This window comes from Daphnia pulex, chromosome 12 (genome assembly GCF_021134715.1).
Source record: "Daphnia pulex isolate KAP4 chromosome 12, ASM2113471v1".
Classification (NCBI taxonomy): Eukaryota; Metazoa; Arthropoda; class Branchiopoda; order Diplostraca; family Daphniidae; genus Daphnia; species Daphnia pulex.
The window spans coordinates 7534253-7550611 of NC_060028.1; the positions used below are offsets into that span (position 1 = coordinate 7534253).

The window sequence follows — 16359 nt, forward strand, 5'->3', positions numbered from 1 at the left end:
GTCCCATATTAGTTTCATCCCTTGTGATTCTTTGGTCAGTTGCAGACAACCTCGCAGAAGTTGCGAAAGCAAGAAAACTTTTCTACGAGATTACAATCTCCCCACGCTTGTTTTTCTGTTATTCAGCTTTAAAATTCCGATAAATTGTTTGAAAGATGTCGTTGAGAAAGGCGGTAAGTGCTTTGTGACTGGGTTTGAAAAATAATTTTAAGAAACAAGATGGTCTGTTCAGCCAAAGTATTTTTTGCACGTTGACGAACAATTATAATAACGTAGTTAATCAATATTTAATAATTATGCAAAATACTTATTGTTTTTTCTCATGTAGATGGCAACTGCCAAAGCTACAGCTGCTGCTGAATCGAAAAAGAAGAAACCAGTAGTCAAGTCGAAACCAAAGATAAAGGAAGAAATCACAATTTCATCTGATGAAAGTGATTTCGATGATGAAGATGATCCAGATTGTGTTGAAGTTCCAGGTGGTGGAAGGGATTTACAAACCATGTCAAAAATTGGGATCAGCGAGCCTGGTATTAGTTTTCCATCTCAAAGTGCTTCTTTGGGCGATACATTAATACTTCCCAGCCCACCAGTGCCAGTACTAAGAGCACCAACTCCCCAACAACCAGGTTATGAAGTCATTCGTATACCTCCTGGTTCTAGTCCTTTTGGACTTGGGGCTGGAATTAAACAACAAACAGCAAATGTTATGCAACAGAAAATTGGAATCATCCGATCAGGCTTGCCTGCTGGTAGTGGTGCTATAAGAGTGAACTTACCCTTACATGCAGTTCAGTCTATGCTGAAGGCAAATGCTGTTCAGGTAAGAAAGATTTTCTTTTTGTCGCAAACTTGTACACTAAGTAAAATTATTTTTTGGATAGAATATGCAGAGCCCTGTTAATATAGCTGGAGTTGCAGGTCGCTTGGTGCAGATGCAAATGCAGCAGAGTGCAAATCAACAATTGCTGAATGCTGCAATTCGACCAATGGCATCTGTTCAGTTAAGACCCCAGCAGCTTCAGCATCTGCAAAACTTCCAACAACTTCAACAACTACAGCAGATGCAGCAACAGATACCACAGGGAAGGCAAGAAGATGCTGAAGACGAAAACGTGGAAGAAGAGGAGAATATGGGAGTAGCTGAGACCTACGCTGATTACATGCCCGCCAAAGTAAAACTTGGACGGAAACATCCCGATCCAGTCGTGGAAACTGCATCACTGGCCAGTGTTGCTCCGCCTGATGTAACTTACAAACTCAATTTGCCCGACGAAACCATCGACAGCGGATCGCTTTCTGCCCTGCAGCTGGAATCCATCACATATTCCTGTCAGCAGCATGAACGAACCTTACCCGATGGCTCACGTGCTGGTTACCTCATCGGGGATGGTGCAGGTGTCGGTAAAGGTCGGACAGTATCGGGAATAATCTTCGAGAACTATCAAAAAGGGAGGAAAAGGGCTATCTGGGTTTCGGTTTCCAGTGACCTGAAGTACGACGCGGAACGAGATCTTCGCGACATTGGAGCTGGCAAGATTCCTGTCTATGCCTTGAACAAAATGAAGTACGCCAAAATCTCGGCGGATGTCAATGGCGGAATCAAGAAAGGCGTAATTTTTTCCACGTACTCTTCTTTAATTGGAGAGTCACAATCCGGTGGAAAATATCGGACACGTCTGAAGCAACTACTTCAGTGGTGTGGAGAAGATTTTGATGGTGTAATCGTGTTTGATGAATGTCATCGAGCCAAGAATCTTGTTCCCACCGGCTCTACGAAACCTACAAAAACTGGCTTAACTGTATTGGAATTACAGAACAAGTTGCCTAAAGCCAGGATTATCTACGCCTCTGCTACCGGTGCCTCGGAACCACGCAACATGGCGTACATGGTTCGATTGGGACTCTGGGGTCAGGGTACTCCATTTAAGGGTAAGAAATCTTTATTAAAGTCCGAGAAAATATTTTTATCTAATTGTTTTTTCTTTTGTATTACAGAATTTACTGATTTCATCGGGGCTGTGGAGAAGCGTGGTGTAGGAGCTATGGAAATTGTGGCGATGGAGATGAAACATCGGGGCATGTACATTGCCCGTCAACTGTCGTTTAAAGACGTCACGTTCAAAGTTGACGAAGTTGCCCTATCGCCCAAGTTCATAAAATCTTACGATGATTCTGTGAAACTGTGGGTCCAGCTTCTCCAGTCCTTCACTGAAGCTGCCGAGTTGGTGAATGCTGATCCGAAAATGCGCAAAACTATGTGGGCCCAGTTTTGGTCGGCACATCAGCGGTTCTTTAAGTACCTATGTATCGCGGCCAAGGTAAAACACGCAGTCCAAGTAGCCAGCGAAGCTGTCAAATGCGGAAAGTGCGTGGTTATTGGTTTGCAATCCACCGGAGAGGCGCGAACTCTCGAACAGATCGAGAATGAGGGTGAACTTTCGGATTTTGTTTCCACTGCGAAAGGGGTACTGCAAGCCTTGGTCGACAAGCACTTTCCTGCTCCTGATCGTTCAAGAGTCCTCCGTTTACTCGGTTTAGACAAAGGTGCGTCGCTTCTTGACCAGCTTGGTATCGATCCTGAATCCTACGGAGAAGGCAGTGGTAACCAAAAATAAACTTTCGTTGTAAGTTTATTCGCTAATTAACATGCTTTTATTTTCAGGAACCAGTGGAGCAAAACGAAAGGCTGCACGTGAAGCCCTGGAGCGGTCCAAGAAGAAAGCACGCACTTCAGATAGCGACTCAAGTGACCATGAACCAGACTCGGATTTTGAACTGGATGATTCATCTTCTGAACCGTCGGATTCTGAGGATCTTGAGGCCGATGATTACAATCCGTTTGGTGGAAGCGACAATGAAGACCCATGGTGCAGATCTAACAAAAATGGTCGGACTAAAGGTAATTAAATTGAAACCCCCTTATTTTTCTATTTTGTTTATTGTATTCGTCTTTTATTATTTAACTTTATAGTTAAAACTAAGGCGAAGAAGAAAGACAAAAAGGTGAAAGTGAAAGAAGCAAGGAAAAAGAAGGAAGATTCTTTTGATGAAGAAGAAGAAGTTAAACCACCCACCATTCCGATCCCACGACCTCCGTCAGTTCTGGATAAAAAGGAAGACATGTTCAATCGTCCACCACCCAAAGAAGCCCTTGACATGGCGTCGTCGATCAAAGATAGGCTACTGGCACAAATCGAACAACTTGGAGCAAATCTTCCACCGAATACCCTTGATCAGCTTATCGATGAGTTGGGGGGACCAGAAAATGTGGCCGAAATGACAGGTCGTAAAGGGCGCGTTGTTCAAAATGACAATGGACAGGTAACTGAAGAAGTTAAAAACAAACCCATTTTCTTTTTTATTTATAATATTTATTTGGTTCTATAGGTTCAGTACGAGTCGCGCTCTGAAGTTGATGTTCCATTGGAAATTCTTAACATTCGGGAGAAAGAACGCTTCATGGCAGGAGAGAAGGACGTGGCTATTATCTCTGAAGCTGCCAGCAGTGGTATTTCTCTCCAGGTATATAATTCCTTCAACACAACCAAGAGTCGATTTGTAATGTTTTCTATTTTTTTAAAGGCCGATCGACGAGTTAAAAACCAGCGTCGACGCGTTCATATCACCCTTGAATTACCCTGGAGCGCCGATCGGGCGATTCAGCAGTTTGGTCGTACACACAGAAGTAACCAAGTAAGCATTATTTTATGATTGTAGACCGCTGAAGATTTGTTTAATATGTCTCAATTTTTTCATTCACAGGTCAGTGCTCCTGAGTACATATTTTTGATCTCTGATTTAGCCGGAGAAAGGCGATTTGCGTCAATTGTAGCGAAACGTCTTGAAAGCTTAGGTGCACTCACACATGGTGATCGGCGTGCTACTGAAACGCGTGATCTCAGTCAGTTCAACATTGATACCAAATATGGCCGAGCGGCTCTTGAAGCCACTATGAAAGCAGTCATGGGTTACGAAGTTCCCATTGTACCACCTCCTGCTGATTACAAAGGAGAATTTTTTAAAGGTAAATTTTCACTGTATTCCTTTCGTTTAAAGAACATTGTTTTAATTCGTACTTTTTCTTTACAGATGTTGCAGTGGCTTTAGTGGGTGTTGGCCTCATTTGTAACAGCGAAACGAATCCCGGCGTACTTACTTTAGACAAGGACTACGCCAATATTTCAAAATTCCTAAATCGCATCCTAGGCATGCCAGTCGACCTTCAGAATCGACTCTTCCAATACTTCACTGATACCCTGGCTGCCATCGTCATTCAGGCCAAAAAATCTGGTCGTTTTGACATGGGTATCCTTGATTTGGGATCTGGTCAGGACGACGTTCGCCGTACAAAACTCTACTCATTTACTACCCGTCATCCAACCGGAACAGCAAAGATTGAGCTTCATACTTTCGAAGTAGAGCGCGGAATGTCTTGGGAAGTGGCTAGCGATAAATGTTCCATTCTCTTTGGAGCTCATGAAGGATTTTACGTATCAAAAGAGGTGAGTTTTTGAAGTTTGAAATCTCTTTCGTTTTTTTTTTCTATCGTTATGCATTTTCTTTAGAATCGTTACATCAAACAAACCCCTTCGCTAGTCGTAGAGAGTGGCACAGCTGCACGTCGTGGACTTGAAAAGGGGGAGTCTCTATACACGATCTCACGACCAAACACAGGACTGCAATTACGCCAGGAGTCATTGGCTGAAATTAAAAAGAAGTATAGAAAGGTCGAACCGGAAGTTGCCGAACCACTTTGGAATGATCTCTTCGCCTCTTCAAAAACGGAGTGTATCCACACGCACTGGTTTGTTTCCCCCTTTTGCAGTTAATTTTACTGTAAATTTAATTTTTAAATTATGTATAGGTACGGAAAATGTCGTCAAAAGACTATGGGTGTTGACTGTCAATTCGGTCTTCGCCAACGAACCTATAACGTCTTGTCAGGGTCTGTTTTGTCCGTCTGGACAAAGGTTGAATCCGTTCTGAGCGCCAACTTGGGTGGAAAGATGCAGGTATGTTGGATTTTGTGTGTCTACATTTTTACGAATCTTTACTAAATTTTGTTCTTTATTTTTAGGTTGTTCGGTTGCGTAGTGGAGGTATCAGAATTGTCGGTACTGTTGTTCCAAGTAGTTGTATGCCACAAATCATTAAGTTGCTGACAGAAGAGTCTGAAAATGTCAGCGAGGAAGTGTTCTAATGCAAGTGCATTACATCCCCTCTGTTTGTTGCCAAGTTCTGTTTGGTTAGAGCGAATCCATTTCACCTAGACCAATCGTTGTGTACTTCGGCAAGCAACGTTTTTATGTACCTGCCGAATTTAAACTATCTTCGCATCACTCGAGTCTGGTGCTATGGAAATCCTCCGCGTAGCTCATCTGTTCTAAACTGTTTCCGTTTTTTCCTTTTTTTTTCATTTACCACTCTTTTGGCTGTTGTTCAACTTTTGCGGCCTGAACAAACATTTATGTGTGAAAGTTCTGTCAAGTTCGTTTGGTTTATGAGACAAAATTCAGCTGCCTCTTGTTTCAGTTTGCAACTCGGAGATACCAAATTTTTGTGATTCGTTTTACGTGAGATGAACCCAGGGTATCAATAAATTAATTTCTTTCGTAATTTTTTGTTTCGTTCATTGTGAGAATTCATTCTAAAATAATCTGTGGAAAACGCAAGCCATGACTATGTAAGTATGTAGTACAATACAGAATTTTCTGTTTGTTCGAACAAGCTTCTCGTCACTATCGTTAGCGATGCGGATAAAAATAGATTAGGCAATCTAGAATTTGGAAAGAGTCCTATCGAAATTTGGCAACATTCCCGGCATTTTACCGTTTACAGTTTACTCGTCTGTTGAATTTCAAGTACGTCATGTCATTATGTCAAGAAGTTTTCTCTATTTTATAATCTGTAATTAGCAAATTGTTAGTTGTTACAGATTCTAGCTTAGCTTGCTTCATAAGTTTCTAGTTCTGCTAGTTCTCTGTATTGTAAATCTGTTTCAGTTGTGCAGTTCTAGCTTTTGAGGGTATGTTCTGTTACGTTTCATCAATCAATAACGGGACAAATTCGGGAACTTCGATATTATTTTTCAATTCTGTGACCTTTTATAATTAAGTTGTAACTAAAAGACTAATTTTCCTTTTTTATTTATCAGTTTTTCAGATCTTTTTGCTTGCTGGACAGTAGGTTTTGTCATGTCTGGAAGAGTCAAATCACGACAAGGTGGTTCCAGTGCTGCCCTAGAGCAAGCAACACTTTCCATCAATGAGAGAATTCTGAAAGAGTGTCACACTCTCTACACAGATTCAGACAAAGGTATGTACAGGGATTGTCTAGTATTCTCGAAGGAAATGAATAGACGCAGAATTTTGAGATTTTGAGTGCATGTTTTCATAAGCGATGATATGAAAAGTTTAATGCTATAATCTTTTCCTCCCAAACACCTTAGTACTAGATCTAAAAACACAGTTGATGTAGTGTGGGTGAAATCGTGATAAGGCCTAATTAGTATACTCTATCTAAGATTTACAGTTAAGGTTTTTCAATATCACTTTTCTACTAAAACTAGAAAACATACACTATTCTTCCTTATCTTGCTCAGTGCACAAATTGTTAACCTCTGGAGGGAGATAACAAAATTTGACGGTTTAGAAATGGGGAACGAGAAACCAAAGACGAGACATGAGTGCTTGAGTTATGAAATGCAGAATATCACGTTTCATAGATTATTAGTTAAATTCCATCTTGAATTTTTTTTCTTGAAATGAAGAGAATGCACTAAAATTTCATTCGTATTTAAAGCATTTACGTTAAATCTTTTTTTTTTAATTACCCTATCCTCTTTATTTCTTTAGGTCTTGTACGTGTTGCTGAGGAAGTTGGTCTGAATTTGCTTGCTCCGCGCAAGAAAATCACTGTGATACTTATTGGTAATCATTCTGCCGGAAAATCATCGTTCATCAATTGGTAACTAAAAAGATCCTTGATATATTTTCAAAACCTTTACGATTTACCCTTTTTCCTTTCCTCTCTCTTTCTCCAAGGTACATCGAGGAGCATGTCCAGCGAACAGGGGTTGCCATTGAAACGCAAGGGTTTACTTTCGTTACAAGTGGACGCAAGCGGGAATCACTCACTGTAATTATTGTATTGAACTAGATCCGGAAAGTTGCAATTAATTAACGAGCTTCCTTTCTCAAACTTCTAGGGCAATGCAACTCTGCATCTATACCCTCATTTCAAACCGCTACAAGAAATTCCTGGTAAGAATTTTTAAATACTGACAACTGTTCTCGTCAAATTACAAATCGAGGCAACTTGATAGGTTTAAGGCAAACAAAGTAAACGTTATCGTTTGAGACCAGTAGTGAGAATCAGTTTATTTTGAAATGCGTAGAAACAGCGTATCTTTTACGGAGGTTGTGGTCGGTGTGCAACCGGATCGGTGTTTTTTTCGGCGGTATAAGAGGTTTCCTCTGCTCTCTCCCTTTTACCGCAGACTTCCAGGACGCAGCTGTTCTACATTGCGGTGTATTCCGTTCTCTACTGGGCGCTTTTGTTTGAACCGACGCGGTACTTCGCGCTATTCAATACTTGTCTCTGGCCTTCTCTCCCACCCGTTCCAAGCCCACTACATATCCTGACTGTTCGATAAACGGTTAGCACAGTCTATCGATAGCTCGATCCAATTCTCTTATCAGCAGTAGCCAACCACTTCCTCTCAGAGTAGGCACCCTTGTCCTTCTCCGCCCACCCTCCTCTTCTCGTCTCTTTTTTCACACGCTGTAGTGCGCTCCCCCCTCAGATGTTCCTCGGTGTAGGCCTTGCTTTATAAATGCTCGTCAGCCAACCCAGATTTATTTCATTCTCTTGTCGCCAGTCAAACAGTCAGTTTCAGAAAATGGCTCCAGTTTTTCGAGTAACTTTCCTACTCTTTAATAATTTTACATTTCATTTAAATGTCAAAGTTGTTATTGCTCACTGTTTGAATTGCTCTCTACTTTACGGTCCGGAGACACATTTTAGCTTCCCGCCTTAAAAGATTTTCCCTGTGTTGGGTCGGTCCTTCCCGGGGCACCTTGCTGATAGGTAGTCAAGCACGCGAGCTGCCCAGTGAAGGGCTTTCCGAATCAGGAGACGAACCGCCTTTTTGTTTGATATTGTTTCACTTGTTTGTTCTTAGTAGCTAAATCATTTGTGTAGCTGATGTAATGGTTTTGTTTCCCCACCGCTTATCTCAACAGGTGTGGTGGATTACCTCAACACCGAAATCTCTACTTCTAAGCAAAAGAAATTTAGCTTGGTGACTTTTGTTGATACGCCCGGCCTGGTCGATGGTGATATGAAATATCCGTTCGATGTCAACGAATCAATTGAATGGCTTGGTAAGACTTTGCTTGAAATGAGTCACTTATTCCACATTGACTAACGCTTCGTTCTCCTTTTGTTTTGTTTTTTTTAGGCGAACTGGCGGATTTAATCTTTGTTTTCTTTGACCCAATTGGGCAAGCGCTGTGCAAGCGAACCCTCAATCTCGTGGAACAGCTGAACATCCGTCATCCAGAACGCCTTCGGTTTTATCTCTCCAAAGCGGATGAAGCTGGAACAGAATCCGATAGACAGAGGTTTGCTTTCTCTTCATCATTCTCTTATTTTGTATCGTTTAAACCTTATCGGTTTTTCTTTATTTTAATTAAGGGTCATGATGCAGATCGTTCAAGAGTTATGTAAACGACCGGGACTTAATAAGACGGGTTTCGACATGCCGACGATTTATATTCCCAATCCTAACAAGGTTCGAATGAGTCCGTATTTACAACTTTATTTCCTTTTGTTTAATTTAAAACGACTCGATTGATCCACAGCTCGTCCGCTGCGTGAACCAAATTGAAGATGTTTGCAAAGATATTGAAAAAACGATCAATCAGACAATCCAGAACACGCTCAATACTCTGGAGAAAGATTGTGAAAAGATCGCACAACTTGTTGACAAGCAGATTGAAGATGACAACAACGCTAAGTCGTACAACTTAAGAGCGTCCGGAAAAGGTAAATTCAATCTGCAAATGACGTGGTTTGTTTTTAACATTTATTTTTTTTTTATCGCAGGGATTATGTTCACCTTGTTGGGCCTTACCATACCATTAATGCTCATCATCAACTTTGCTGTGTCTAACGCATCTCGTGAATTGCTTGCCTCATTGGTTGGAGATAACGGGGCGGACATGCTTCGTCTCTATCTGGTAATGTTTTTTTTCAAATTCATAATTAGGATCATCCCGCTCATCTGTTTTATTTCTTGTTGATACATAGTCCCCAGTGCGTCAATTTTGGGATCTCATTCCCGAAGAATCTCATCTTACTACCCTGTTGGTGCTCATTGGCGTGTCATTGGTGCTGCTCGGATTGGCACGTTGGTCAACTCGTCTGAAGCCAACGCTTTCGCGTGGCCAAAAACGACGCCTGGCCGATCATCGTGAATTCGTTCAGACTACCGTTAAAACCAAAAAGAAAACTTTGTATCAAGATTACCTGCAACAAAGTGTGGCTGAACATGATCTTTGAATTTCATCCCAGATATTGTTATCGGCAGTCTCCGACTCCTTCTCGACATCGCTAAGTACTGTATTCATCAACCTTCTACGGCCCGTGCCTTTTAAAACATGTTTGAGAACAAACGCACGCCTTGCATGATGTACAATCCTATTTCTTGTTACGCCACTTTAGGTCTTGCCATTCCCCAAAATTTTTCTCTCAATTTCAATCAAAATCTCTTACTCTTCCCACCAGCAAAGGGCCTACCCTATATTCCATCAAACCGTGTGATTTCAACCTATAATCTCTTTTCTTCTGGAGAATGTGTCTCTGTCCCCCTATTCCTTAATGCGTGAAATACAATTTAGGTGATGCCTTGGAAAAGAACGATGATAACAAAAAAAATACTTTCGTTATTACATTTACATGTGTATCGTGGGTAGTTCAAATAACAAAGAAATGACGTGTAAAAGGGTTAAAATATGATTCGTTTGAATTCTTTTGTGCCTATTGACACTCAAAGAACGATTGTGGAACAAAAATTGTCCGCTGTTTTTCATATCCAAAAGTTCGTAGTGTGAAAGTCGAGGTGTTAAGAATGGAAAGTGAGGACAGATGTGTGGTTGCCACGAACTAGGAGAAATGGTGGCATGCTGGCAGTAAGTGTTTCCAACCAGCACATGTAAAGCGGACCACTGACTATTCCTTTCTGCGATATTGGCAGTGTCCTAGCAAGAAAAAATAATTTGATTTATGTTCTTGTAAAAAAAAAGACGTAATATACTTACATTACAACGAGGTTTGCATCCAAAGAGTTCTGCAGCAGTAACTCTCTAAGTCTCATAAAATTAAACGTTTTGTGCTTCTGGGCCAACAGCTCGGACTCTTTGATCACTGGAACTTTTACGTAAATTAATCGTTAGTGTTTCTATTTGAGCATCTTCAACGATATAGCTCAACTCACTATTGGAATCAGCGTTGCTTGGATCGTCATCTTTTCGGACAAATTCGCTTGTGAGGTTGTCGAACCAGGTCTTGGTTTGCTTAGAGGGCGGATGTGTCATATCGTGAATCACGACCACATCCGAAACGGGAATGCGAAATTTCTCTAACAAGAGTCTCATGCTACAACGAAACATATAATATCGTGATAATGTTAATTTTAATTTTAATAAGATAAGGATTACACCTTTTCTGTTTGGTAAGTTGTTCCTCATTGTCGTCGGCCAGACAGAAAACGCGCAATTTGGATTTGGCCCAATTGGATCGCGACGTCAGGATGTGGGGCAATAGCATGGAGAGTCCACCGTCATCGTAGAGCCACCAAACGTCGATAGTCCCGCGCTTCTGTTTCATGCGGAAACGGCAAATGTTGTTTTGCACTTCGTCAGGCAATTCATTACCTTGTGGGTCCCTTTGAATATTAATAGTTTAGTAAAGTTAATCAACAAAGAGTTATTTTTTGAAAAATCATACTTAAAAACTATTCGCGATTTCTTCATCCGTTTCTTCTTATCAGCAGCGCTTTCCTTTGGTGACGGGAATTTTGTTTCTCCTTTAATTTCGCTGCCTTGTGATTCAATACTCTCGGTAGTGTCTACAAGAGTATGTTTTGGAATTTAAAAATTATTGGTAGTCAAAGAGAGAAGAAATGTCAAGGTACATACCAAAAGTAGGGAAAGTTGCAGTATCATCACTTTCCCGTGAATTTTCAAATGTTGGATTATCGATTCCTTCTTTGATTGGTTTCTCCTTAACGAGATCTTTTATATCAAAATCTCTGATAATCCCTGTGTAATCGAGCCCTTCCTCGACGCGCAGTATCGTTACGGCAATGTGCATCTCTAGTGCAGTACTACAGGCATTGGACATTGCAAATTTTATAATGAAAAAATGTTTTAAATTCAATTTCGAAAGTTCTTTGGAAAACTCACTTGATTGCCGCAAAATATTCGTCAATTTCACTATTTTTGCTGGTTTTCCATTCACTTTGGTAGCCAAGTAGAAGGATGTTGGGCTTCATTTTGCCAACTCCAGTGGCCTGCAACATTGCTCCGACTCCGTTGGGGAATGAAATATTGTCCATCAATGAATAAAAAGATTTCGTCTTGTGAGCCCGGAGCCAGTGCAAAGACCTTTGCGTCCGTTCAGTGCGTTGTTTGTGACTCTGTCGCTCCTATACAAGACAAGGCAAACATTTAAGCTGGGGTAGGTTTAGATTTTTAAAAATTACGGTGGATACCTTGAGGATGTCACCACAAATCATTAACGAATTATTTTTACAGAAAAGGTAAGCGAAATCAACAAGAGATGGTCGCATGTTTGGCAATCCGGTCATGACAAGAATTTGTGGCGTATATGTTTTAATGTGTTCGTCAATGGTACTGAACTGTTGGACACTGCTGAGGGCCGCTTTGTAAACCTGCACCTGTGTCGATGAACCCCAGTTGACATCTGAAAAATCCAGTGTCTATTACATAATCAGCAAATCAAAAGAAGTTAGTCAATATACCTGGTTTGCGATACTTGACTATAAAAAAGAATGTAAAAACCAAGGCGGATGTCACAAGAGCCGTGGGCCAGCTGCACAAGAACATGGCAGCAAGAGAAAGACTGAAACCTAAAAGGCTTAGCCATTTGTTGTAATAACGAAACGTGGGACGCCATCCGACAGGTTTGAATAGATCGACATGGAAAGTGGATAGGTTTACCAAACCGTAAGACGCCAAGTAACAGTTGGTAATCAGGGGAGCGATGGTGTTTAATTCAGCTACACGAAAGAATTTAAAAAGATGATAAAGAGAGAAAACTTTTAACCAAAATGTTTGCCGATTATTTTACCTATCAGAATACAGGCCAAAGCAATTGCAAAGGCTAAGGCGTAAGCTCGTAGAGGCTCTTGATTTTTGCCGTAACCTTTGCCGAAAAAATGTAGATAAGGGAAAATTTTGTCATTGCACAAGGCTTGAAAGATCTTGGGAGCAGAGACGAAGCAGGCAAGGGCCGAACTAAGAGTTGCGGCGAAGCATCCGGCGTAGTTAAGTGGTCCGAAAGCCGACACTAACGTCATCACTTGGTAACTGTTTTGTAATCCCCATTCGCAAGTTTCATTTTCGCAAGTTTTCATGTATTCGCTTACAGTTCCGTTAACTGTGTAATTAGCTGGGTCCCCGGTGGCATCGCGAAGAGTAGTAGCTCCTGCAATAATGGCAAACAAGATGTACGAGAATGATGTGGTGATGATAGCCAATATGGTGCCTTTAGGAATAGCTTCTGAGGGATTCTACACACAAAAATGATAAGTAGAAAGTTAAGTAGAAAGTTAAGTTTGTGAAAAAAGATTATGAAGTGGATAAGAATGATTCACCCTCAAATCACCCGAGATGTTAGCGCCAGCCAAAATTCCAGTTGCGGCTGGGAAAAAAATTGCGAATACGGTAAAGAAGCTCTGCTCTAATCCGTTTGTGACGCGATAATCGGGTTCAAAGTTTGTAGTTATTATCTCAACTAAAAGAGTGCACACACGAAAATTTCGGATTAGTTGCTTTAAAATATTATGGCGATTTTCAAAAGAGACGCCTTACGATTGTAGCCGATGAATCCTTTGGATAATTCGTCGTCCGAAGTAGGCCCCATTATACTTCCCACAATAAAATTGGCCAACGCAACTATCAAAATACCCATGAACAGTAACTGAGCCTGCAAGGAGAAAATAAAATGTATGTATAATAGATTAATTACACACTTAATTGGGATCACCTACCTTGGCCTCCCATTCCATTCCGATGGCAACGATTGCGCCCAATACAACAAGGGTGATAGAACCAATGATTCGAATATCATTGAGACCTCCATCAACAATCTCGATATCGAAATATTCCTTAAGCATATCGCTGAGCGCTTCACAGAAGCCAACAGTGTGAAGCGCGATGCCCATTGAATTAGCAAAGGCGAAGATGATTCCAATGGCCCCTCCGAATTCCGGACCAAGCGTGCGGGAAATCATGTAATATGTTCCTCCTCCTTTAATTTGCCCGTTTGTACTGATGGCCGACATTGACAAAGCAGTGAAAATGGTGACAGCCGTGGCCAGCAGGACAATCAAAATCGCTTGGAGAATTCCGGCTTGACCCACGACCCAAGAGAGGCGAAGGAAAAGCATGACACCCCAAATATTGAGTAAGCATCGGATGAAAACTCCTTGAACCCAACCAAATTTGAAACCAGCAGCAACGATTTCCGCTTCAGAGTGGTCATCCTGTAATAGTAAAAAAATAGCAGTATAGGAATATTGTTCTACTGCTTTGTAGACAGTATGTACATGCACAATTGATAAGGATTGGCTCTCATTTTCCCACGGGCCTTTTGGTTTTATCGTAATAAAATAAAAACTCCCAATTGCTAGCAAAGCATATAAAATAACTACTTACAGAACTATATGGCAAATGGGATTAAACTTATTTCAAACCAAATGGGGTCAAAAACTAAAACTAAATCCTGGAAAGATAGGGCACAATGGATACATGTTCTGTTTGATACCGGTACTTATGATATTGTGTAATCATTGAGTAATACCGACTATTATTTACTTTCCTATGTAGAACAGTGCTTAATCCTGGTGTCAAAATTTGGCAGTAAGTTTCCATCGCTACAGAACTTCAAAGACTGATAAAGTGTACTTAGACAGCCTAATTAAATCATGTTTTTTGCCCGGCTTTTACGAATGCATTTAGCGCTCGGTGGTTTTCCGTTTAGAACAGTGCTATACAAATCTATCTACAGCAGTGAAATTTTTTTATCAAGCCCGGTATAGCCAATAACTTTTTTAAAGTCTTTTTTTTTGTTTGCTCACTTTTTGTTCGTAAACCTCGCCAAGGTGTAGCTCATCCAGGGTTGCTCGGGATCCAATGGTCAGAAGATGAGGATGGTAGTTGTCCGGGGAAGGTAGAGTCTCGCGATTCAAATGGTCTTTCAAGCTCCGGGTCATCCGAATGCTGTCACGCAAGTGAGCCTTCTCGTCAAGCTTACCCGCATTAAGATGAATAGAGAATCGCCTAGTAATGTAAAAAAAAAAAATAATAATTTCCTTTTTTTATTATTTGTTTCTTTTTCCTCCTCCTGAATTGGAGATAATAAAAAATATTTTTCAAAGACAACGTACCCAACAGAGTGATCCTGAAGGCTTCCCTCTTTTCCACCTGATGACTGAGACGGGTCCTGTTCATACATTGCAATGGCGTGAAGGAAACGACGAATGCAGTACAGTAGAAGCGTTCGTTACCGTTCGATTCGTAGAGAGTAAAGACTGATTCCGTATGTCAGTCAATTAACGGCATTATATACTAGTCGTACCCTGTAGCCCATGAAACACAAAACACACCGAGGGCGGTGACAACATGGATTATCTTTTTGAGGCCATAAAAATAAATAATAAAGATACATTTTTTAAAAATGAAAGATCTGTAGCTCCGAAAAGCTTTGAAATCGTCCTAGGTTGAACCGGGTTGCATTTTAAAATTTACGATAAGTATAAAGAAAACAAAAATCCTTGTTGGATAAAACCAGTTCGATTACAATAGGCTATTAGTTCTCCATTTTTAAAAGACACCGAGTCCAACTGCGTACACATGGTAAATTCGTTCCTTTACCGTACTGTATTATGACTTGCATAATTTTTCATTATTCTTAATTCCTTGCACTACATAGTTTTTCTCAATTCCGACTAAATGTGGTGAGTACTACAGGATACTAATAAAATCGTCCTTCATTTATAGAAATACCATTGAAATCAATTTCTACCTTAGAGATCCTGACAATTTGTTCAAACCTTGAAAACAAATAGAATCCTGGCAATATTTTATAATCTGAATAATTACTTACTGATAGGAAATGAGGTTATCACTAATCCGAATAATCAGATTTGGCATACTTTTCATTTTATATCACACACAGACACACTACAGGTAAAGCTAAAAAAGTGGTTAAGCAGCAGCCACTGCATATGCTAATCTGTCCCCTGACTGTGACCTGATTTTCCACATATGCAAGAGAACCGTAATATACCTTTGATTCACTACTCAAAATAAAAGATAGTCCCCACAATAAAATGTCAAATGGTTTGTGCTGGACTTACATTTCAAACAGAACATGCAGGATGATGAATTTAACTGTTGTAGTTTCGTCCGGTTGCAATGCCCAATTGCCCACGTTATTAGCCGTAATTCCCGCTTAATCACGATTCTCGATGGCTAGTCGCTATAGCTGCCGTTGCCCCTTCATTTCCTGCTGCAAAGTTTGATAGAAGTGTACCTTTTAGAGATATACTTTTACTACACTTCCCTTCATCACTTCTGTTTTACTGTACTAATTTCAAGTAAAGTAAAATGAAGTGTAACACAGAAATAAAAATAAAGAAAAATGGAGAACTTACTCAAATTTGTCCAAAATATCCATTATCCAGGTCCATCAACACGTGAATATCACCAAAACCATCTGCTCCATTGACGAATGTCCAATAATACTGAAGTAATAGACACTTCTTTTTTGCAATTAATAATACTCATTATAACAACACAAAAATACTCAGCATCCATGCCAATGAGGCATGAGGTGTCCCTGAATCGCCCTGAACAAGTGAATAGTGAATCCATCGGGGCCTTGTTGCAATTCCAACACTGATTAAATATAATTTTTTTTTTCGAAGATAAATACCACAGAAAATATGTATTAATTAAAGTCTTAATTTACTGACCATCCTTCTACAATTATGATCAATTGAAAATATTTAAAAAATCAATGCATCGTGGGCATTAAAAACGTAGG

General features: G+C 40.4%; 3 protein-coding genes across 5 annotated transcripts; 2 read left to right on the forward strand and 1 right to left on the reverse strand.

The window, feature by feature from the left end:
* The first annotated feature begins 10 nt into the window (after positions 1 to 10).
* Positions 11 to 5619, forward strand: LOC124209690 (protein strawberry notch-like). Its single transcript, XM_046607788.1, has 13 exons — positions 11 to 173; positions 329 to 823; positions 885 to 1932; positions 1999 to 2604; positions 2666 to 2902; positions 2975 to 3324; positions 3391 to 3525; positions 3586 to 3696; positions 3766 to 4027; positions 4093 to 4505; positions 4569 to 4807; positions 4868 to 5015; positions 5081 to 5619. Exons 1-13 carry the CDS (start codon positions 156 to 158, stop codon positions 5201 to 5203), a joined length of 4185 nt encoding a protein of 1394 aa, XP_046463744.1. The 5' UTR covers positions 11 to 155; the 3' UTR covers positions 5204 to 5619.
* A 90-nt stretch (positions 5620 to 5709) lies between these two features.
* On the forward strand, positions 5710 to 9924 carry LOC124209704 (sarcalumenin-like). Of its 2 annotated transcripts, none has more exons than XM_046607813.1 (11): positions 5710 to 5864; positions 6158 to 6318; positions 6858 to 6969; positions 7047 to 7140; positions 7211 to 7265; positions 8247 to 8387; positions 8465 to 8627; positions 8701 to 8797; positions 8868 to 9051; positions 9112 to 9245; positions 9316 to 9924. In XM_046607813.1, the coding sequence occupies exons 2-11, from the start codon at positions 6198 to 6200 to the stop codon at positions 9565 to 9567; spliced, it is 1353 nt and encodes a 450-aa protein (XP_046463769.1). In that variant the 5' UTR covers positions 5710 to 5864; positions 6158 to 6197; the 3' UTR covers positions 9568 to 9924. The 2 variants fall into 2 exon arrangements, with proteins under 2 accessions (XP_046463769.1, XP_046463768.1); XM_046607812.1 differs by having other exon boundaries at positions 5840 to 6028.
* LOC124209692 (bumetanide-sensitive sodium-(potassium)-chloride cotransporter-like) lies at positions 9761 to 16143 on the reverse strand. 2 transcript variants are annotated; one of them, XM_046607794.1, is made up of 18 exons: positions 15968 to 16143; positions 15671 to 15822; positions 14819 to 14890; positions 14699 to 14754; positions 14390 to 14591; positions 13301 to 13795; positions 13122 to 13236; positions 12905 to 13044; positions 12379 to 12820; positions 12050 to 12307; positions 11780 to 11991; positions 11472 to 11713; positions 11205 to 11392; positions 11014 to 11134; positions 10727 to 10951; positions 10502 to 10662; positions 10326 to 10437; positions 9761 to 10265 (listed from the first exon to the last, which is right to left on the reverse strand). In XM_046607794.1, the coding sequence occupies exons 5-18, from the start codon at positions 14522 to 14524 to the stop codon at positions 10130 to 10132; spliced, it is 2982 nt and encodes a 993-aa protein (XP_046463750.1). In that variant the 5' UTR covers positions 14525 to 14591; positions 14699 to 14754; positions 14819 to 14890; positions 15671 to 15822; positions 15968 to 16143; the 3' UTR covers positions 9761 to 10129. The 2 variants fall into 2 exon arrangements, with proteins under 2 accessions (XP_046463750.1, XP_046463749.1); XM_046607793.1 differs by having other exon boundaries at positions 14699 to 14890.
* Positions 16144 to 16359: the final 216 nt, after the last annotated feature.